At 42.8% G+C, this 23,723-nt stretch overlaps 1 protein-coding gene across 1 annotated transcript in view; it reads right to left on the reverse strand.

Moving 5' to 3' along the window:
• Positions 1-23,723, reverse strand: part of LHPP (phospholysine phosphohistidine inorganic pyrophosphate phosphatase) — a 161,197-nt gene that overhangs the window by 87,080 nt on the left and 50,394 nt on the right. Inside the window, exon 6 of the mRNA XM_019556158.1 lies at positions 20,726-20,817. Within this exon, the coding sequence (XP_019411703.1) occupies positions 20,726-20,817 (92 nt within the window). The remainder of the gene's footprint in view (positions 1-20,725; positions 20,818-23,723) is intronic.

Consider the following 23,723-nt stretch of genomic DNA (forward strand, 5'->3'; position numbering starts at 1 on the left):
CTGCATGGTCATATCAATTCTATCTCCCAGGTTGCCAAAGCTGTGAAAGAGGAGAACAAGGAACAGCCAGGTAATCAAATTACAGACCACTGAAAAGGTCAGGCAGAAGTGAAAAGGACACTGTCAATTATTTTTGTATATAGGTTGTTTTAGGTCTCCATTGTTTGCAGTACCCTTGAAGAAAGCTCCAAGATCAGATTTCGTTCTGGACTCTCTCTCAAAGAATTGGGTTCTTTTCCATTAAGTAAACACGAATACATATGTGTTTCCAACTGCCCTGAAACAAGCGTGGCATTTTTTTTTTTGCATATGCCTTGGCTTGAGCCGCTGCCTATACAGCTGTGTGTGGCCCAGTGCTGTAACGGAGCCCACTGCAGGCAGCTGGCTTGAGAAAGGTTGTTACATGTTTGCTCCTTACTGGGAGCATTTACACATGCAATTAATGTGACATAATAAACTCCAGAGCAGTTCACAAAGGAGTTAACTGCTCCCGGGCACTGCGTTTACACAAGTACCCAGGACCACAGCATACTGAGCCAGGTCAAAGCATCCCCAGCTGGCAGGGGGCCCCAGGGGTTAACCTGCCATCCTGGGGCTGCTCTGACTCAGCTCAACATACTGCAGAGGGGCTGGGTGGGGCATGAGGGTGCTACTGTGTGGGGCTAGCTGACAGGGAGCCCCCACACTGAAGCACCTCTGTGCCCCAACCAGCCCTGCTAGGGTCTACATATGTGCAGCTGCACACAAAAAACTCTGCATCAGGATAGTACTTGTATTTACAGATACTAACCTGCTGCAGAGTTAGTTAGTTTTCTGGAGTACAACCCTCCATAATAATCATTTATCCTGACTGCACCCTTTTACTGAAACCCCTCAGACAGGAATTGAGACCACTAGGAGCTCCCATGATATAAAGGTTAAACTATAGCAATAGGAAAGTTTACTCTTTAAAAAACCCAAACAACTACACAGCCTTTAGGAGGCTAGGGATATGTCTTTCTCCCACCAATCATATAACTTGCTCTGGGGTGGGGGCGGGGTTTAATTAGAGGAGCTCTTGGGAGCCACTGTAATTAAAACGCCTGCAGCATCTTGTGTATTCAGTGTCCTGCACTTCAAAATGGCAGTGGGGGTGCTTTAACTAAAGTTTGTTTGATAAGCTTTAGTTAAAGTGCTCCTGCTGCTATTTTGAAACGCGGGACGCTGAATACATGTGACAGCAAGGCTGCCAAAGTGTTCTAATTAGAATGCATCAAAGTCAGCATCCTGCATGTTTATAGGCATCCATTGATGCCTTTGTGAATTGGCCTTAAATCAAACTTTGGGCCAGAAGAACTGGACACTGCCTTTTCAAAGGCCCAGACTACATCTGTTCACTTAGTGGGTGTGATAATCACAATATGTTGGTATCTGTTGTTCTGCATCTTCTGACAATGGGCAGGGTGCAACATAAAAGTTAAAGCTGGAGCCACCCTGCCATGGGTGCTTCTTAGCTTGCGATTCCCACTGAACCCTACTAAATTTGGTAATATAGACTCAATCATCTTGGTCTAGGACCAAGGTCTTAATCTAGGTTTGTTACCATGTTCATGTTCAGTTTGAAGGCACAGGCTACCCAGTATTTGAGGTCTAATGTCTCAAATACAATGCCCTATTTGATTCTACATGACATGAAAAGGGGTTTTTTGCATGGCATATAGTTGGACAGCCAAGAGGAAAGCAAACAAGAAGCACTGTTAATTGGAATAATACTTGGTAACATTATAAGCCAAAGAAACCGGGAACATGGAAAAGCTGTTTAACTGAGAATTTATATCAGATCCAGTTGTTCTTTCCCATTCAGGAAACATCTGTCTGGACAAAACTTTGCTCCATGCTACTCACTGTAGGTATGCTTAAAACATTCTGTACAGTGAACTGCACTTAAGCTTGCCCTTAATCATTATTTTGATAACAGGTTGTGATTTGTCAATCACTGAGTTGCAACAGATTAGTACACACGTGTGTAAGAGCAGGGTGCCAGAAGTAGCACTTTGGACCTAAATGAGGCTCACTACAGCTGGAACACAAGATCCAAGATACTTAGGATATCAAGGCAAGTACCCCATAGGTTCTATATCTCCCCCTGCTCTGTCAACAAGCTATTTAGCATATTCAACCCTTTCCAAGAAGACTCTAAGAGCAACTTCTGAGAAATCCTGTGTTTACAAGAGAAAAAAAAACCACTCTCCAGAGGCAGGACTCTGAGAATATTAAAGCCATTTTTTTTTATTCCCCAAAGGAATTCAGGTCATGGTTTCATTACAAAAATCTTCACTTCTTGTGACAGAGCTAGGCAGAATTTTAAAGGCTTTTAATACAGTAATAAAAAAAGTTGGAAATAAATATATCTGGGGCTTACAGGACCTGATTCAACTCTCACTGAAGCCAGTGGAAAGATTCTCAGTGACTTCAATGGGAACTGGATAAAACTCAGATGTGGTTCCTTGAGACTTCAGTATGGGTGAATATTATTAGTCTCATAATACAGATGAGGGAATTGAAATTACTTGTTCAAGATCATACACCAGGCCTGTGGCAGAGATAGGAGTTAAAAGGAAAGTCATTCCCAATCCCCTGTTCCAATAACCAGACACTTCCCTTTCCTTACTAACTGCCTGTATTATATCTTTTGCCAATATTAATCACGCGATTATATGAGACCTCATCAAGTCAACCCAGAGCCTTCCCAACACGCAGAGCTGAATTCAGTTCTTGCTGGATGTTAGTGGAGATTGTTAAGCAGCTGTACCTGTAGCTAAACTTGTGTGTATGACTAGCACTCCTGAAAAACAACTAGCAGAGGCCATTTGGATTGGTTCAAAACTCAATCTTATTTTTTGGACTGTATCATATTAGCCTTGCTATTGCATTCCCACGGCCTTTGTGAGCAGTGACAATGAAAATAACCAGAGCACCTTCCAGATTCTGTGGATGAACTCTGAAGTATTTCGATTGTTGAACTGTACCTACATAAATCTGGCTGCTCCTAAGATACAGGAGTACAAGCCCAGGGTGTTAGATAAACAGACAGTACATTTGGGTGAGATGGTGGGGAAGGAGGATTGGGGAGAACTGGGATTGTCATTACTTCTCCATTTCAAGATGGCTAATCTTGGTTATAATTATCTAGGCTACATTCAGTCTTTCAATACCTTATACACCAATAAATGGAAAGTTCAGTCTCTCCAATAACTCCCTTCTCCTGATGTATGCAATGTGTTCCAGATGGGAGGAGAGTTCATTATTCCCCTACACTTGCTCAGATATTTCTAGACACCCACTGGGCCAGATCAGAAGCAAATGTAAATCAGCATAGTCGTCCTGAAGTCCATTAAGCTTCAGCTGTTTACATCGGTGGAGGATATGCCCCTATAGTTTTTTGAAGATAAAATAATATCCCAGGGCAGGCAGGTGATTATTTATTGCGTTTTACATCCTACCAATATCCCACAGATACTACTGCAAGAAAAAAAAAATCACATACACACAAAAGATTGCAATTGCACAAACCATTTTATTTACCCACAGCTGTACAACTGCCAGCTTAAAGTTCTTCATGGAAAAAGACACTTTAATTAGGCTGATTTAAATGCAGACAGGGTTTCCTTTCAGCTGGGGTCTTTGTGCCCATTTTGTATGAGTAAGCACTAGCCTCAATGTCCTTGGCCCAAAACTGTTCCCTGGCCCCACTCATGCAGAGATACGCATATCTCCAGAATAGTATCATGTACTCCATACTCAGTCAAAAGAAGCTAAGCAAACCATAACTCTGACCCCAAAACAAATAATTATGCCAAGTACAGATGCATATAAAAGAAGAAGAACCAAATGTCTGGTTAAGTCAAGCAGGGACTTCACTATATACATCCATCTGAGTAACCCAGGAACCACTGTTAACAAAGCATACAGTCTTTATTAACACTGTCATACTCTAAGCACAGGATAAACTGTCCTGGAACTGACTCAGGGTTTTATAGCAAATGACTCCATTGCCTGCAGGACCTCAGCCTCATTTATTACGGAACTTGCAAGGTTCACAGTAAATGAGGCACGGGATCCCAGGAAGAATACTGCTCTTGCAGTTGAAACAGCTGAATGCTGCCTTTGAGTACTGGATTCTACCCCTACCTCTGTCATCCATTTCCTATGTGATGTAAAGCTAGACACTTAATCCAAATGTTTCATAAGTGCCCATAAATGATTGTCCTTTGCAGAAGTGCCGAGCACTCACAGTTGCAGCTGCTGCCAATCAGACCTGTGTTTTGATCATATGGCACTTTACTTGTGCCACGCGCTCGGAAGAAATTGGGCCTTAGGCTTGTCAAACTGGGCACCCAAAACAAGTCAAACTTTTTAACAACTGTGATTTTAATGTAAGTGCCTCAGCTCCCTGTATGTCAAATGAAGAGGAAGAAATCCCATCATCTCTCAAAGTGTTGTGATAATAAATGTATTTGGGTTTGCAAACAACGATGCTACTGTGAGGAGGGCACCATAAAAAAATCCACAAGGAAATGAATATTTCTGTATTCGGAGGATGTTCTGAATGGTTCTTTGTAAACAAAGCATGGGGACAGAAAGGGAATGATGCAGTAAAAAGGCCTATCAAATAGCTACTCACTTGGACAGTATGGTCTGTTCCCTGCACTGAATGAAGCAGGGATTTTGGGCAAAGAAATGGAACCTGATTATGAAATTAAAGACTGCATCAGAGGAAAACTCGAAAGGGAACTGGTTCCAGGTAGCCAGGAAGCTTTGGAGTACTTGGCTTTGCATCCTGAATATTCTTTTTAACAGAATTTGTTGGATGTGACGTGCTTAAGGAATTGTTTCATGAAGCACCAGCATGAGGGACTGTTGAACAAGGGAGCATTCAGTCATGGCAATAGTTCCAGGAGAGGGACTGCATGATGCAAAAGCCTGGCTGATTTATTAAGGTGAACTCACATTTACAGGCCATTTAAAAAAAAATGTGAAAGTGAGATGACAGGGAAACAGAATGTCTGTGACACCATAAGAAACAACAGGGGGAAATAAGAGATGACTGTAGGAATGAAACCCAGCTCATCTATGGTATAAACTTCATTCATTCATGTCAGTTCTATTAATGCTCCATGAAACTAGGGGTCTGTAACTGAGCAGCTGAACTATGCCAGAATTGGCATACATTGCTGCATTACACTAAATTTATTCCAGCTGTTAAGGTTTAGGTTCCTGCCTTTCACACAATTATTCATGTTATATTGTCTTTATAAAAAAAGTATCAGGGAGCAACTGCTAAAAGAAAAAAATCTGACAATGCACTTGTGAATAAAGAATTTCTCCCTATATTTATTACATAGGACAGATTAAAGTGGTTGTTTTAACACAAAACCAGGTCAAACATGGAAGTTTTGAGAGTTTCATTTTGACATTTGGCATTTGCTCAAACCCAGAAACTCAGTGAAAGTCTGAAAGTGGGAACTGCACAGCAAAACCAAAGGAAAAGCTTGAGAAGTAAAGCAGCCAACTTTCTATCAAACATTGTATGCAACTCTTGCTATTCAAATGTTCTAGGAGGAAACACCCTTCATGCCTCAGTCTTTGAAATGACCAACAATCAAAACCAGCATTTGATTCAACCCGCTCTTATTTTCTGTTTACAAATAGAGGGCAGTTCTTAAACAAGTTTAGGACTGGGCATTCTGTGTTCTTAGGCTGTGTATCCATTAGGTTTTGCTAATTTTTAAATATCTTAGGGGCCCTGCAGGCCGGATAGAATGGCCTGGCGGGCCACATGGCCACATTTTGCCCACCTCTTTTAGCCATTACTGTGTTCTCTTGGTCCCAGAGCAGCTAAGGGCTGAGATGGGCCATGCCATACTGGAGAGACTCAAGGTTGCACTGACTTGTAATGCTATCCAAGACTGTCACCACATGCAGGTGTGACCAGTGTGCAGCACTGCTCTTGTACTGCAGTACTGCCTTGCCTGTGCTAATGAGGAAGATGGTGCAGAATGTGTAACATTAGCTCTACTCCAGTCAAAGCATCCCAGGCATTAAAGAAACCTGTAGCTGCCCATATAGGTCAGCTTTTGCATGCTGGGAATGTTATACAGGACCTGAATTGAGGCCTTCTTGTTCAATTACTTCCCTGTGAAACATGAATAAAAGAGTTTCCTGTAGCAAGTTACTGGAACCTCCATGTCCATCACTGGCTTTCTCCCCTGCATCCCCTCCCTCCTTCCTTGATTCATGATTGTTGCAAACATGCTGCATGATTATCAGTTGACACCACTGTTTAAAATCCCTTCACAAAAAGCAACATTTTGAAAGCTTTTCCAACTTCCCCTCCAGATGATGTCATCTTGGGTGGATGCCAGGTTGGGTTACAAGTGAAAATTCTTCACTCGGAGGTCAGACATTCTCCTATTTTTAGGTATGATTTTGGTGTCAGGCAGCCAATGGCTCAGCTGAACAGTTAATATTATTCAACTACAAATGTCTGTCAGAGTTCAAACAGGGCTGCATTTTGTAGCAGGTTACAGTGCTCCACTGCACAGGAGACTCTTTTAAAGGAAGGCTGCAGCTGCTTTGCTCAGCAAAGCACTCTGACATTTCACACAGTGAAGGGAAACATTTCAAACTCCCACTATCTATAAAATGCAATTGTTAATCCAAAATAAGGGGTCGAATTTGCTTCAGAGTCCTCTGTTGGCTCCATTATGCTCGATGCAGCCCTCTGGAAATTTACACCATGAAAAACCCCTTTCCTTGGATATAAATTGGAAACTGGCAGGTTCCCAGAAAGCTACGTTGGGAGCCCAGGGACCAGACCATTTCATCTGCAACTTACAATGTGAAGTATGGGCTTGGGGCTAACGCTAAAGGCCACCAAGATCTTGCACAATTTGTTAGATTTAGACCTCTCTTTTACAACCAAACAGACGTGTGAAAGTAAAAGTCACTCCCTACTTCAGTTTCCTTCTCTCTAAAATAATAATACTTAGTTACTTCATTTGCCAGGCTGTTGGGAAAATTACATTGGGCCCAGTCCTATCCTGCTGAATAGGCATCTAAAATAGAGGTCAACAATGTTATCCAGAGGCAGGCCAGATCCAGGGCCCAGGCACCATCACTGCTTCTTCCCTGCGGCCTCGCCCCAGTGTTGGCAAAGTCCCTTCCTGCCTGGCCGTGGCGCAGTGCAGTGTGGTGTGGACAAGACCCTTCACCGCCAAATGCTGCCAAGGCCCCACACCTCCATGGGCCAGATTTGGCACAAGGGCTGTAGGGTGCCAAACACTTGGTATAAAAACATAGTCCTATTCTTACTGTGTTCCTGCAACACCACAAGAAGTGGATGGATTCTTCTCCTTCTTGCTTCTGTTTGTGACTTAGTCCTAAGGCTCAGGTGAAGGGGAGTTACAAAAAGACATGTTAATGGTTTAGAGAGATTTAAGCAGGGTGGAACAGGGTAGTAATCAGAGACTTCAGGAGGAAGAGGGGCTGGCCCTAGGTACATAAGTTTTGCTTCAAACATATGATGTGATATATATAAACTATTAGTTATTATTAACAGTAATTAATATTAATTACATCATATTAATAGTACATTTCTCTACTTCCTAGATTGCAGGTTCTTTGTTTCTACTTTTGATTAATCTCCCATCTCTAATACTGAAGCAATGTGTTTCAGTTACATTTTTCATACTGTTTTATACACCTACTGACAGCTGTTAAAAAGTGTGTGTGTGTGTGTGTGTGTGTGTGTGTGTGTGTGATGCTAAACAGACAAGAACTGATGAGTCTTCATTTAGGTTTAAATGCAGCACTAACACCTTGACATAAAAGTAGCTGTGCCATGAAAGTATCCACTAGAATAAGGCAGGCAAGGTTCTTTGAGTAGATGTGATATCTTTTATTAGACTGAGTAGCTAGAAAAAGTTGCTGCTCCACTAGAATAAGGAGAAGATCCTTGGTCTAACTAATTTCCTCCAAGTCTGTTTAGCTGAGAAAGGTACAACTCAAGTCCCCTAAGACTTCAGCTTCAGATAACTTTGGGAAATATAAGCCACATAACCAATTATGTGTATATTCAGGGGACAGTTCCATGGCTGAACACGACTTTCACTATAAATAATTTCAGTGTAGCCGTACAACTACAAACTGGGGCCACTATTCAAATGCACATGAGATCCACCTCAAGACCTAACTGTCTAGAGCACGTCTCCCTTTAAAGAAACACAGGGGCAGTGTAAGAAGAAAAAAAAAGTAATTTCTAAAAATGAGACAATGTGTAAGCAGTTATAATGTCTAACTATGTGTGTAATGTGTTACAATGTCTAGCCTGTTGGAATCTCTGTTTTGTTTCTGGTCAACCTAATGGTCCTTTTCAAGGAAGCAAATGACTTATCTTTAAAAATGATGGCCATCTCTGTGCAGCATGCAGAATTCCTTCAAAAGCACTGGCCCTGAAGTCTCAATTCGCTAAGGTTTTGGCAAATTACAAGTGAGGTAAAACAAACAGTTGCTGACAAGTGCTGGAAACCACAACGACTAATAACTGTAATTGTTACACAGCACCATGTGAATGTGAGTCTCAGATACGAGTGTCAGCTGCAGAGTGTTATCATAAATTCTGACCGAGTATGTTACACGGGGCTGAGGGAGATGTGTGGGTGGGAGAATGCTGGTCCTCAAACAAACCCCAGTTCTCACATTATTCTGTTATTCTTGCCCTGGCAAACAAAACCAGTATTCATGCATGAAGTTGTCATATCCTTAAAGTAAGTACAGCAGATCTACAAACTGGAACCTGCAGGTTATTAATTTTTCAGTTTGGTAATTTGTGTGGTTAAGCGTTTAACTTCTTTGAAAGCACGTGAAGTGTTTTGAAGTCAGACCCTGTAGAGGCTTTTTTTAATGTGAACATTCCTCTTCCCTTATTACCTTTCCCTCAACCCTCCTCATGAAAGGTCCATCAGTAATCATTTCCAGAGCATCTTTTTCTCATGCTCATCAGATAAGTAGTGATTTGTTATGTTACAGAACTAGAAACTCTGCGTCTAATCAGGCCAACATCTGCAAAAGCCAAGTGCTAATCTAGGCACCCAAAATTTGTAATTTGCTGGAATTACATGGAAAGACTCGCTGGAATACTGGGCTTCCTATCTAGACTGCCATACTACACCCGTATGTAAAAAAGGCCAGTGGTTTCCATTTTAGCCTAGCTCATGGATCCTCAAAATTTTGGGGACAAGAAACCATTATCCAGAATTCATGCACTCTAACCATCAAAGTTTTAACAGTAAACACTATAAAGGAGATGTAAATGAAAATAAAGTCATTGATTGTCAAATTCCTAACTTAGCTTCTATTGAGAGGGGTATTTCTGCTTCACTGAAAACAATGTGTCAGTACTGGTTTGAACTGGTGAAAGTTTTAGTTATGAAACTGGCACCAAATCCAGCTTATTTTGGTACTTCATCTTAAACCCAACATTTGCAGAAATTGTATATGGTGGAAAACTACATCAGATACCTAAATGTCTCGTCAGAGTGTGGGCCAATACAGAACACTTCCTATGGGCTCACAGACCAGAGTTTGAGAACCACTGGCATAGACTTTACTGGCTGACCAGATCCTAGAAAAGTAGGGCTGGAGGTGACCTCAGGTCATCCGGTCCTACCACCTGCTCCCTACCCACCTAGCTCTGTCTAAACCATCTCATCCAAGTATCGGTCCAACCTGTACTTAAACTTGTCCAAGAATGGAGAACCCACTACCTCTTTCGGTAGTCTGTTCCAGTGATTGAGTTCTTCCTAACCTAACGTTCCCTTGCTGCATTTTCAGATGGTTGTCCAGTCCCTTGCAGCCCAGTGTAGTGTATCGCCATCCTCCTTATAGTCATCCTTCAGGTACAGAAATACATTTTAGGGCCACCTGATAAAGAAGCTCTTTATGAAAACTTAGGATCCTTGTTTGAATCCCAGACGTAATAAATGCTTAGGATACAAATTAAGTATAAATCCAGTCACAACACAGAAGCTTCTCTGAATTGACTACAACCATTTTACCATCTGCTCACAGTCGGAAGAAAAGTACATTGTCAGCAGGCAACTGAAACAGCCACCACTATTACTTTGGGTAGGATGCAAGAGCTTTATTCAGACTGTAAACTTCTTGGGGCAAGAGACCATCTTTTGACTCTGACCATGACTGGTGCTCCTAGGCATCATCTCATTGTAGGTAAATTATAACAGTAAGAGCTTAAGCCAGGAGAAAGGTTACAGTTTCAGGCATTCAGCTGCTCGCTTTAGTGGTGTTCCACCAGTGATGAAGTTTTCTTTGTTTGGAAATAGATACTTTGCTTCAGCTCTATCTGATGATCCAAGTCTAATTCATGCCCCCTCGCCCCTTCCTATGCTGCTCACTGAAAGCTGTACCAGAACAGTGACCCAGAATGACATTTAACTAAGGGGGAGAAAAACACAGAGAAGAGGAACCTGAGTTTTGAAAAAGGAAATCTCTAGTGAAACCACAACGGTGCAGCTGTCTCAGACCTACCATTTCTGCAGCGCGTTTCAAGATGACTCATTAGCATTTTTACAGAAACAAAATATTTAGCTATTGGTAATGACATTCATCACTCCTGTCAAATGCTGAACTCACTAATATTTCTGGCACACTGCAAATGACAAGCGTTAAGAAATACTGTAATGTTTGATTAACTCCCATGACTATTTTACTGTGGTATTTTTCCTATTGCAACGTTATACTACCACTAAGAAAAAGCTACTCAAAAATAAAATAAGCAAGGGCCTGTTTCCTATAGTGTCTCATAAGGCTGAGCAATGAAAACTCACACAAGGGGGAAAGACTGGTGTTCTGGCAGCGCTTACAAGTTGGCCCATTCACAAGGAGGCTGACAGGCTGCTCAGTGAGTCACTTGGACTAGCTGATCCTTTGGAGCTGCAGTTGGACTCTTTCTACAGGGGTATTGTGCTGTGGGATGAACACACTCCATGAGAAAATTCGGAGAGCACTGCACAAAACGCCTGTTTTTGTACATTTACATTTCAGCCCCCATTAGAGTTCCCGTAATGTCATGAATTATGGATTTGTGGGGAGGTGAGAAATATAAACTAGTATGACAACATGGTCGGCAATCTGAAGTTGCCAAAGGGCTCTATTATTATTCATGCAGTTGCACAAATGTACACAGCACTGTACAATAAAGGAACAGTGCCAATCAAATAACTAGTTGTTGCCCAAAAGAGCCTATACTACACAGACACATTTGGGTGGGATAGAGAACAGCAACAAAATAGAAGAGAAACAAAATGGTCTTTCTGGCTATGGTGCTTTTCAAAACAGCTGGTTTTCAGGCAATCTAATTCCATGCATCCAAGCTTGTCTTAGACACAGCATTCCCCTGTCCTTCAAGTAACTGTTTCCTTCAGAGTGGCCACTGAGCCATCTTTGCTTCTCTGAACCCATTATGAATGAGGCTGCTACACAAGTGGAATGGAAACCTTTAAAACCACTGTCTTCATTCTTAAACGTTTCCCGACTGTTTGGGAAGGAAGAATTTTATATCCAAGACTGGGTAGGTCTTCTGCTTCATTTTCATTTGCAAGATTCAAATCGGTCCATGTAATACATCCTTGAAATCTGACAGCTTATTAAATGGGACATGTACATGGCATTATACAACAGAGGAACAGCACTAACCAAGTAACAGTCAAGGAACAATCAAGGCATTGCCAATCAAAGAACTAGCTGTTGCCCCATAGAGCTGTTGTTGTCAAGGGACTGGTAGATACGACAAGGCCAAAGACAACTGTTTCACCCCTACCTTTCCATTCTCTGCTCACCTGTCTTCACCTTCTGTGTCTTCCATCACATCTGTAAACTGTAATCTCTTCAGGGCCAAGCTGCCTTTTTTACTAATTGACATGTACAGCACCTAGAATTGCAGGCTTCCAATTCTTCAGCAGGTATTTTCAAAGCTACTACTAGGCGCATTTTTAATGCGCATCAAGACGCATTCTATTCTCTCCCTTAGGACTTGCTTCAAACAGTTAACATGTTACAACTACAGTGACCTTGTCTGTATAAGCATTTTAACACAATTCAGTTACCATATTTTAGCAAATGTCTTCCCAATGGGTGTCTTCTCACAGACTTCTTTTTGCTGAGTTTTGGAGTACAGTTGAGAATGGAGCTCTGCCCACTAGCTCATGTTCCTCCATGCTTAAGTTCAGCAATTAGGTGTTGTAGTTGGCTTATGAAGGCTCTAAGCATACATCCCAGGACACCTTACAGGCTTCCTATCTTATCCTAGCTTATGATTAGAACAGGATGCCTGCTCTGGACCCCTCTAAGCCATCTACTGCCATGGCTCATTAATAACCCAGAAGTCTGGATGAATCTTTTATGTTTATTATTACTGTTGTTATTAAACGTATATGGTGCTGATCATCACTAGATCTCAAAACTACTTTATTTAGAAGGTCAATATTAATATCTCAATTTTGTAGATAGGGAAACTGAGGCACAGAGAGGCAAAGTAATATGCCTAAAAACACCTAGTAGGCCAGTGACAGAACTGGAAATAGAACCCAGGTCTCCTGTGTCCCAGTGAAATGCCTTATTCATAATGGCAAGAAAGACCAGGCTCCAAGTTGTTGCAACATCACACAGAGTTCCCAGGTAATCACATGCATTTTCTATTGTCCAGACCCATAAAACTTTATCTGTCCACTGTTTTAACGACCTGCACCCATAGGGAGCAGTAAATAGCCTCCAAAATTGAAAATGTTTGGACATTCAAAGAGGGGAGTGTTTTGAAAGAGAGGAAGCTAGTATAATCCACTCACTGGAAGATTTGTTTTATTTAATACTACGAAGCCAAATTTCCTCAGGAGCGATGATCATGAAGGAACTGAGTGGGCAGGTGCTGCCTGGCATGAAGCTGTACTGCCAGATCACGGACTCCCCAAAATGGCTATTGATAACCAGGCCTCCATGGACAGTGTAACTGCCAGTTACTCTTACAGTAAAGATGTTTTGCTACTCTTGGGGAAAGTTTAAGTCAGTTGCCATGCAAGGTCCATCCCATATACCCTGTTTATTTGATTTCTAGGGTATAAAAGAATAGCTCTATGCTGCATTTAGGAAACAACATATCGGTCTTTCCTGTTGGTGTGTAGAAAAATGAATGCCAAAGAAACGTTAAGAATGATACAAAAACCTAGCAAAATGATACAATAACCTGGTCTTTGTGTACTGTCTTGGCCACTTCCCCCACCAATGCCATTTACTGTAGCCTGCCTGAAGATTTCATTCCATCACAATGCAAAAATTATGGTACTAAAATTCTCATCCAACTTTCTGCAAACTGTTAAACTTTTATGATGTTCCAGTACATAATAAAAGCTGAAAGACAGGGCACATTCTGCACGATCTTTGCAGGTAGGTTTATTTCAGCCACAGTCCACTATTTATAAAGCAATAAATATACACAAAAAGCAAGCAGGAAATTCCCTGGCTCTGCCAAGAATTACCTGTACATCTGACATGTTGCTACATTTGCAAGGTGCTTCTGATTTTATGGGGAGAGAGTCTGAAATGCCTCTGTGTAAGCTTTTGGCTCTATTCTAATTCACAAATGACAAGAAAGGAATCAGGATAATAAACAAAGAAGTGCAGAATTAATTGTTATTTTGAAAATAATCAGTCTTATGTCTCAGCCAATCAGCTGTAAGTGGAACTAGCACATACTGTGGGCATGTCAACATGAGACGCTATGTCACTGTAGTGACAAGCTACAGTGATATAGCTCATTGCTACAGTGACGTAGCATTGGTGGGGATGAACCATGATGCCATGGCTGCTGCACAGTAGGGTCAGAAGCAACCCATGTGGTGCTGGGACTACGCAGTGCCAGCAGTTACTGCACAGTTGAGCGCGTGTGTAGATTCTCTACAAGACGGATGACTGCATTTGAAAAGGGGTGACTGGCCAAGTTGGATTAAAAAAAAATATATATAACCATTGCTTTATATTTGGATTTTACAGCTGATAAAAGTGGGTGTATCAGAGCACCTCTTGGACCATGTACAAAACTGACGTACTTAGCCAACCAAACTCCTCCTTCCACAGCTTACCAAGCTAACTTCAATCCAAAAGAATTCTTCTCAGATAACCCCCTCCAATCTCAGTACACAGAAATCATGACTGCCTACTGTAGGTAGAACTCATTGCGCTTTACAGATTGACTTATTCAGTCTCGTCTTTGCTTACTGGATAGGAGCCCCAGCATTGGGAGCTTGATATCCCATTGTATTACTATGCAGGGAGACAGGTCAGGTGCATTTGAGATGGAAGAAAGAGAACCAGAGGAAACTATGGATCTATCTATCTGAGTACCACCCCACGGTACACCGGAGGGTTTGAATCTGAGTATTTCATTGGGTGGGAATAAGAAAGATAGGTGCTTATGCTTGTGCAGTCTACACAACATTTTGGAAGCAATGGGCCTTCATATAAGTGACCTTCAGCCTTGACAATTATCCTAGGAGCTCCATAGACCTTGAGGCACGTACTGCTTTAAAAGGCTGAATCCCTACCTCCATTCCCCAGATCCAACCCCCTTTCTAAATTGTGACCTGGCCCCCATTAACATGGTGACTGAATAACAGAGCACAGTGTGCAACTAGTGTGATATATCAGTTCAAAACTCAGGTTCTTGTCCCCATTATGGCATTTTGCCCTGAGGTGAAATAACTATTTTTATTAAATAATGAAACTTTCAGGTACATGATTCAATAAACAGGGTGTTCAAATACCGAGTTTTTCAGGGTAGTGGGGAAATGGCTTCTTAGCTTTGTAAAGCAGCTAAAAGTCCTATAGTCATTACTATCTTCTAAAGCTTATAGAAAACTATAATCGTAGTTTGTAAGTCTGAAAAGCAGTAACCTTGATTCCTCTTCCAACCTTGGCTACAGTTTGCAACTCCTGGCTTCCAAGGTTAAACACATTACTGACTGCAGATTTCCGAGTCCAGCAGGAGGTAAATCAGACTGACTCTTTTGAAATAAATGGATTCATACCAAAAGAAATTAGCTGGAAGTCCAAGGTAAACATACATCAGAGGTACAACAGGAAATAGGGGGTATGAGAGAGCCACTTCAGCATACCTAAACTTGCATACACGAGACAACTTGTATGAACAGTTTAAGTCCCATTATCTGCTATTACGTTGGGAAACCTCCCTGGAACAATTCATGTCCAAAATGCTTCTCATTTTTTGGTATACTGAGGAACACAATTCTTACAGCCTAACTCTTCCTATATTTTGTTGCTGGCCACTACTAGCCTTCTGGTACACAGATCACAGCTGTAACAGGGGTTATTAGAGTTGTTGGTTGTAGCTGTGTTGGTCTAAGGCAGGGGTAGGCAACGTTTTTTGGTCAGAGTGGCGAAAGCCCCCACAATGCCTACCTTGGAAGGTGCCGGAGTGCCAGCATGCCACAAAAACAAAATAAGGGCAGGGGGCACATGGCAAAATGCCCTACCCAAAGCCCCTGCCGCCCAGCCCTGCTGTCCCTTGCTCCAGCCCTGCCTCCCCTGCCCCCCAGGCCGGGCTCTGTGATTGGCAGCAGCTACCCAGAGCCGGGAGGCCGCAAACACCTGTGCCAGGCTCCGGAGCCCTGGCATCACCTCTGTACTGGCTTGTGCACCCACACATCAGAGCGGGTGGTGGGGGAGAGGCCTGAGGCAGCGCAACCGCGGTATCTCCCCCGCTTCTGGGACAGAGGCAATGACTGGGCTCGGGAGCCTGGCGCAGCTGTTTGTAGCCAGCCTGGGCTCTGGGCAGCTGCAGCAAGCAGTGGGCAGGCTGCAAACAGCTGTGCCAGGCTTCACAGCTCCAGCATCAGCTCCATGCTGGCAGCGACTGCACAGGCACCTCAGAGCAGGCTGCGCTGCCCTGCTGTCTGCCCCAAGGTACGCACAGTTGCTGCCAGCATGAAGCTGATGCGGGAGCTGTGGAGCCTGGCACAGCTGTTTGCAGCCTTCTCACTGCTTGCTGCAACTGCCCAGAGCACAGGCTGGCTACAAACAGGTGTGCCGGGCTCTGGAACCCAGTCGTCACCTCTGTGCCAGAAACAGGGGAGATACCGGGGTTGTGCTGCCTCAGACCCCTCCCCTACCACCTGCTCCGATGTGTGGGTGCATGCGCCAGTATGGAGGTGATGCCAGGGCTCCAGGCTGCAACTGGCCCCAGCTCTGGGTAGCTGCTGCCAGCCACAGAGCCCGGGCTGCTTCCAGCAGGCAGCTGCAACCCCTGCTGGGAGCAGCCTGGGCTCCAGCAGCTACCCAGAGCTGGGGCTGACCAAGGCGTGCCGAGCAAAATGGCCTTGCATACCATGCTCGGCAGGTGTGCCAGGGGTTGCCAACCCCTGGTCTAAGGACATAAGAAGACAAGGTTCCTTGGCTAGATGTGATATCTTGTATTAGACCAACTAAATAACTGGAAAAAAGTTCCTTGCAAGCTTTCTGGCATAAACACTCTTCATCAGGCACAGGGAGAATTAATCCTCAAAGGAAGTTTACAAAACACCTTTCACAGATGAGCCTATGAGCTTCACTTCATAAATTTATTGGATACAAACAATCATGGACTTAAATATATACATTGGATTTATGGCACATTACAACCTGTCTGACATCCAATACAGGTAACCTGCGTCCAGCTGGCCACTTGCATTCCCCTCCCTTTCCCCCTCCCCTCCTATCTCTACCCATTGTCTTCCAAACTTTCACTCATTTGCATTTTCACTGACCTGCTTGTTGTAAATTAGCCTCTTTTCTACCTTGGAGTACACATAACACTAGCAGTCTCCCATGCCTGACAAGGGTGTTTGTGCCCGAAAGCTTACAAAGAACTTGTTTCCAATTATCTAGTTGGTCTAATAAATGAATCACATCTATTCAAAGAACCTTGCCTGCCTATGGGGGTTATCAGATACTCAAAAGGGGTTATCTTGTATTAGGTGAGCTTCAAAATTTTCATATCTGAAATCTCTGGAAACCCCATTATTATGACACCCAGCATCTACAGTATAACTTAATCATGCAGCATTTATGCTTTACACTCACTTTACAAACTAGCCCTAGCTTCCATGGAGAAGCTGTTAATCGCATCAAATACTGAAGTAAGTGTTCTAATGGTGCCATCTAAAGGTACCTGAGTGTAGCACACAGCTCCTTGGGCAAGATGCATTATATGTGTGCAGGTAAGGAAACTGACTAGTGCCAAACTATTCACTTTTAAACAGCACTAGGAGTTTGTCCTTCAGATAGTAACAAAATAATCTGCTCTTCTGTTATGTTTTACCTATTATTTTTTATTCTTTTAGATTTGTTCTTTTCAGTGCTCCACAATTCCTACTGTATTTTTTCCATGCATATTAAAATGGGAGTCCGTCATAAACCAAAGCTCTGTTCTCCTTCCGTATGAAGACTTTGTATGATTTTTATCGATGCTTGCTAGGCACAGCGAAGGAAATGACTCCAGGTGTTTGATTCTGAGAGGGACGTAACCATATTTCATTGCCATATAATGGTATATGATTCTGGATGATAGAAAACATACATTTTAATGTGAAATTTAAATAGGAACAGAGGGAAATGGTCCTTTTTCTGTCTAGAGCAATTGGGCATTCTATTATAGCTACAATTTATGTGGCTCATACTTCACAGAAGCAAATGCCTGTCTGATATATGAAAATACACTATTCCCGCTCTCACTGCAGGCTTTTTAAAAGCCTGGATTAGTGCCTCCTGTGGGGTGTTGTGTGCATTTGAGCTGCTCAGCACTTTGTAGATGTTCAGCGGTAGGTCCTAATTTAGCTCTTCTTTCAGAACAGGTTTTCCTAAAAGTATGTCACACAGATGCCTGTATGCAAGACTTTGAGGGACTGCATGGTGATCTCTATCAATATTACTGGAAAATCAACTGTTAAAATAAAAGGACCCTTTGGAAAATTCCCACAGAAAAGTAATGGAATTGTAAAAATTGCAGATAAATAAATCCAGTAGCAGAAAGCATTTACAGAAATATATTCAAATTGATAGATAGTTGATCATGAGATTTTACTTACTAATGCCAGTACCTGCCCATACAGCTGTATACCTGTCTATACAGCTACCTTACAAGACCCCTTCCCACAAATTTGCTATTAATTGCCTGTAAGAGTCAAGAGAGCAGGTCCTAATTTGGTTTCAAATGTCTGTGCCTGTACTTCACTAATCCAAGTTAAACAGAGAAGAGACACATACTGACTTGAAAAGTAACATGCTAATGTAACGTATTTGCCTGCCTTCCTGACTGTTTCTCTGCTACAAAATTATCTCTGCCATTTTTCATTCATCTTGCTGCATCAGTATTTCCAAGCCAAACATACAGTTAAACATGAAAAATTCTCTCCTGTCACAGAAGTTGTATTTTTACAGCAGCTAGTAGAGTCGTCTGTGACTGGTAGTTCAAACAAACATCTAGAATGATGGACATTTGGAAAGGGCCCCTGTAATGATGTGACTATACCACCAGCAATTGACTCGAAATAAGACAAGTGTACTACAGGCTTCAAACTGAGTTTCTTGCCAAAAATAAAAAAAAATAAAAATCCAAGCTATCTGAGGGATAATCCTGCAGTGCTATCTAGCTCACTTGGAGATGGAGGCTCTCTGTGTTTTGAACAAGAGATACAGCAGCTTGCACAGGGGTGGGCAAAGTATGGTGCGCGGGCCAGATTCGATTCACCAGCTGATTGCTTCCGGCCCACAAGGGGGGGAGGGGGGGCATAAGGTAATCTTCCCCTGCTGATCGGATCTGGTCAGTCCCAGCCAGCATGCACAGCTTTGAACAGGGCTGTTCCCAGTGCGAATGCTGCTCAGCATCCTCGCCTCCAGTGGCGGCTCCTCCTTCTGCTCCTGCTTTGCCACTCCAGGCTGGGAGGAAGGTTCAGCTGGGCGGCTGCTGCCCCAGTGTGCAGGGCTCTGGCTGTAGTTCCCAGATGCTTTCCACCCACTCTGCCCACCCAACGTGGGCGGCCAAGTGGGTAAAAAACAGCCAGAAGCTTCAGTTGGGCAGTTCCTGCCCCAGCGCACAGGGTCCTGCTCCAGCTCCTGGCTGCTTTCCACCCACTTTCCCAGTGGAGTGGGTGGAAGGCAGGTTGGACCTGGAGTTAGAGTCCCATGTGCTGGGACAGGAGCTGACTGGCTGAAGCTTCCTCCCCACCTGGAGTGGCACAGCAAGAGCAGGAGGAGGAGCTGCTGCTGGAAGGGAGGGGAGCCGCTGCTGGAGGCATGGACAGCCCCGCTGGAAGCTGTGCACACTGGCTGGGGGCAGCCTCACCAGAAGTTGTACCCTCCACTGCCTGGGTGAGCTCTGCTACCTGTACCCCTTGCCTTCTCCTCCAACTGGCTCCCAGGACCTAGCACCCAGGCAGCATATGCACATGTCCCTCCAACCCCCCATACATCCACCCCCACACAGAGCAGGGGCTGCCCCACAAGCCCACCCCGTGATCCTTACCTCTCCTGCCTGTCTCACTCCTGAACACCGCTCCCTGCCTGGAGCACCATCCCACATAGGGAATTTCAGTGAGTTGCGGGGGGGCGGGGGGAATCCTGACATGGCCCATTACAACTCATCAAAATTCCCTAAGTGGCTCCCAGGCCCAAATTATTGCCCACTCCTGAGCTAAAAGATTAGGCACCATTAAGTTTTTATAGCACTCATTAAGATGAAGCTGTGGTCTGGGGAACAAGGGGATATTACCTTCCTCAATTTTAACTGGCCTTGGGGTGAGACTACAGCCCAAAATAATAAGGGCTACTGCTGCACTGTATACTGTGGTTTAATTCAGCTGAGCAAACAGGGCATTCTCTTCTACTAATACAGATGCAATGTGAGAAACATCCAAAATCCATTACTTACACCAAATGCAGAATGGTTTGTATAGCCAATGAAGCATTTTCACTTAAAACAACACGTTAAGGCAGAGTTTAATAAAGGAAATATAGGCAAGTATATATACTGGCAATGACTTAGCTTTCACACACACAATTTCTATCCATGATCTGTGTAGCAGAAAACATGTTTTTTAAAATAACTAAATAAAATTGCCAGGTACAGACATTACGCTTTTGCCATATAAGTGATTGGAAACTGATCTATATCTGTAACAGAACAGACGTTCAGCACACAGTACCTAGCCAATGGGCCTGATTTCCAGACTCTGGCATTCACTTCTGTAAGTACAATTCTGTCTAATCTTCTTCTTCTTTTTTTTTTTTTTTAAACACATGGAAAATTCTATCACCCGTCTGTGCAATATTCAACATCTCTGTAAGCAGTTATACGGAAAGAAGACAGGTAAGTTGCTTGCAAAATTGTGCACCCATCAGTGACAGAAACCCCCACTTAAAAATCATGTCTGTTGTGCCCATTTTATAATACTGTTCTAAAACTCTATTGGGTTCAAGTCCTTTATATATTAACATGCATTAAGAAAACTGGAGCATAGTGTACTTGGGGAGTAAGGTTAATACAACAAATCATAATCTACATTTATAGTCCCTTCTTTCCAGGATCACAATATGGACTATAGAGTGTATAATGTGCACTGACCTGTACTTTCCTGTCCGTACTTGTAGAGCTCTCATGCCGCACTGCTGGGCACCTCCTACATCATTCACAATATCATCCCCAATCATGATGGCCTGTCACGGCAATGAAATACAGAAAACTAGTGTCAAGTGAATTTTATTTCTGCCATACTTTATCTTCCTTGACATAATAAACTGCTTGATTTGATGTTTAATACTGCCATCAGACAAATTAAACAAGATATTATTGTCATTGTATTGATTAAAAGTCACCCTCTACCTTGAATATAATTCATCTCACACTTCTGTGAGCTATACAGCTGTGCTGTATACATCCACGCAATTTAAAATCAATCAGAACACTCAAAATGATTTGGCACAGTACAAAAATTTCTGAAATCTGTGAGGTTAGTCCCACACTCTAAACAGCCATTCTTCCATGGCTGATGGCAGTTAATATTCAATTTAAAACATTTCATTAAAATGTACACATTAAAGCCTGATCAAAATGTTTGCAAGTTTGTTCCAAAGATCAATGAAAATACAACTTAGTACAGTTTATGCCCCAATCATACTAAAAGCAATATGGAAATTTGTGAAGCCGTGCATCTCAGGATACTCCAGTGCTATTTATTTTTGCATAACATTACATTTCCCATACATGTGTAGCCATGTTTGTTATAATCAGTTACACTTCAGGCAAACAAAATATAAGAGCAAACAAAATAGAGCATGGAGGTCACAAGGCAAAATTTAACTGAGAAGTCTTCTATGGCAGAGTTTTCCAACCATCAGGCCGCAGCCCAATACCAGGCTGTAAAGGCTTGGGTGCTGGGTCATCTGTCTGCTCAGGTTAAAGATGGATGGTGAGGCAGCCCCAAGAGGAAGGCAGCCAGGTCCATGCTCCCCAGCTCGCTCCCACTGTCAAGGCCATACCTGGCAAGGTGCTGCCCATACAGCAGGTCCTGGGGCCCATGCTGGGCTGGGCAGGACCCCTGAGCCTTGCCTGCGGCTGGGAGCCAGGGGATGCAGGCAGGGGAAATGCCCAGGGTGGTGGGTGGGGACACAGCTCCCCTACTTGCTCCTAGGGAAGCAACAGAGCCCCTTCTTCCTGGGCAGCCCCAGATGGGTCTCCCAAGGCCACTGCCCGTGCAGCTCCCTCCCCTGCAGGGTCCCCTGGTGTCTGCGGTTGCAGTGCCCCAACCCGATCCGATCCTCACAAGACTTCCCCCCTCAGTGTAAAAATTAAATTTAAATATATCAATTAGATTGCTTCTATACCTGATCCACCAAAATTCTTTGAGGGTGTTTGCTGGTCCCTAGTATAAAAAGATTGGGAACCACTGTTCTATAGCCTGTTGCTGGGATTTTGTCCAAGGTATACTATGAATACTCAATTAACAGTTTTCATATGGTGATCTCTGTTAAATCAGGACACATTTATTCCAAATCAAAGCACAGGTACCAGTTTCCACAACAAAGACCATCAGTGAGAAATATTAAGGTATTTACTATCAATCTGAAGAAAAAATATTAGATTCTTTTTGTCCTCAAATTTATAAAACAGCTGAGGGCTTTGCTCTCAAACTTTCAAAAAAAGAAAAACTCTGATCAGTTAAATAAAAGTTTGGTTTAAACTTCTCATTCACCACCCAAAATTTTCAGTGTATTTGAAGTACCCTCATGATAAATGAAAACAGTTTTCTTTACATGAGGATGTCTAGACTTGGAAAAGAAGTTGTTTGAAAATGTGTTAACTAACATGTTTTAGCTACTGGTTTTTAAATATGACTTTGCAACTAGTATATACAGGGTGAATAGTGCTTAAAAACTTACTACCCAGTTGCACAACTACAGTTACCTTAGCTGCAACTATGCTACTTTAGTTGTTTGTCTTGCAACCAGCAAACTTCCAAAATGGCATATATTTTACAACTCTCTCCTATCATCATGGGCCTTGTCACACTTTATATTTAAAATATGTCAACTGCACTTAAACCAACGTATGCATATTCAAGCAGTAAAACACATGCTAAATGCCACTGTATTATACCAAAGTTAGTACTTTCCAAAGGAGGAGTATCTTCAGATGGTATTAAGTCATACATAATATTCACCTATATTAGGAGTGCTCTACAGAAATAGTATAAGCGGTCCTCGCAGCGCTGATGCAGTGCTGGGGCTGGGACTCGCAACCAGCGGTTTGTTCCCTGCACAGCCGGCTCCAACCCTGTCCAGACCATAGTAAGCATTACCAGTAACTGCTCAGAACAAGCTCTAGCTTGCAGAAATGCTTATTATGATCTAAATAAAATATGTGCCAAGTGTGTTATGTGACAATGTGACAGGGCCCTAAAAACAGCCCTCATATTTAGATAAAATGTACCTGTCTTCCACATAACTGCTATTTTAGTAATTTTAACATCACAGATGTAGAGATGCCACATCGGGCTGATTTTTATACCATACAAATTGGTCTCATGCCTCAAGCTCTTTGTCCTACTCTTTTTCTTGTGTCCCTCGCTATGAATCTGTATCCCATATGTGGGTCTTTCTAGGTTAAAAGGCATGTTTAAAAATGGACCAGGATTGTCTTAGCTGGCAACTGTGTTACTAAGAAGAGTATCAAGGGGACTACACTGAGCATGTACAGAAGGCAACTTAGCATTTTTCCAGCTGTGGTGGGCTGATAAATAGGCCCTTCTCAGAGAGGTCATGAGAATAAGTCACTAAGCCGAGAAATGGGGCTTGGCTTCTCTAGTAACCATGTTCTAAGGCGAATTCTGACTTTCGTGGCTGGCTATAACTTTATGAAAACAACATACAGAATCTTTGTATTTTAGGCAAGATTTGTAACTATTATTAAAACCGCTGCCTTGTTTCTCTTTTCCTTGAAACATATCTTTTAAATATAATACGTAACTAGACAGCAATACTGGCATTAAGAGTACCCAATAACAAGGGCCAAAAGGTTCTCAGCTCTACCCAGCCATGCCATTATCTCTGCTTGCTCATAAAGG

This window comes from Crocodylus porosus, unplaced genomic scaffold (assembly GCF_001723895.1).
Source record: "Crocodylus porosus isolate Cpor-Errol unplaced genomic scaffold, CroPor_comp1, whole genome shotgun sequence".
NCBI lineage: Eukaryota > Metazoa > Chordata > Crocodylia > Crocodylidae > Crocodylus > Crocodylus porosus.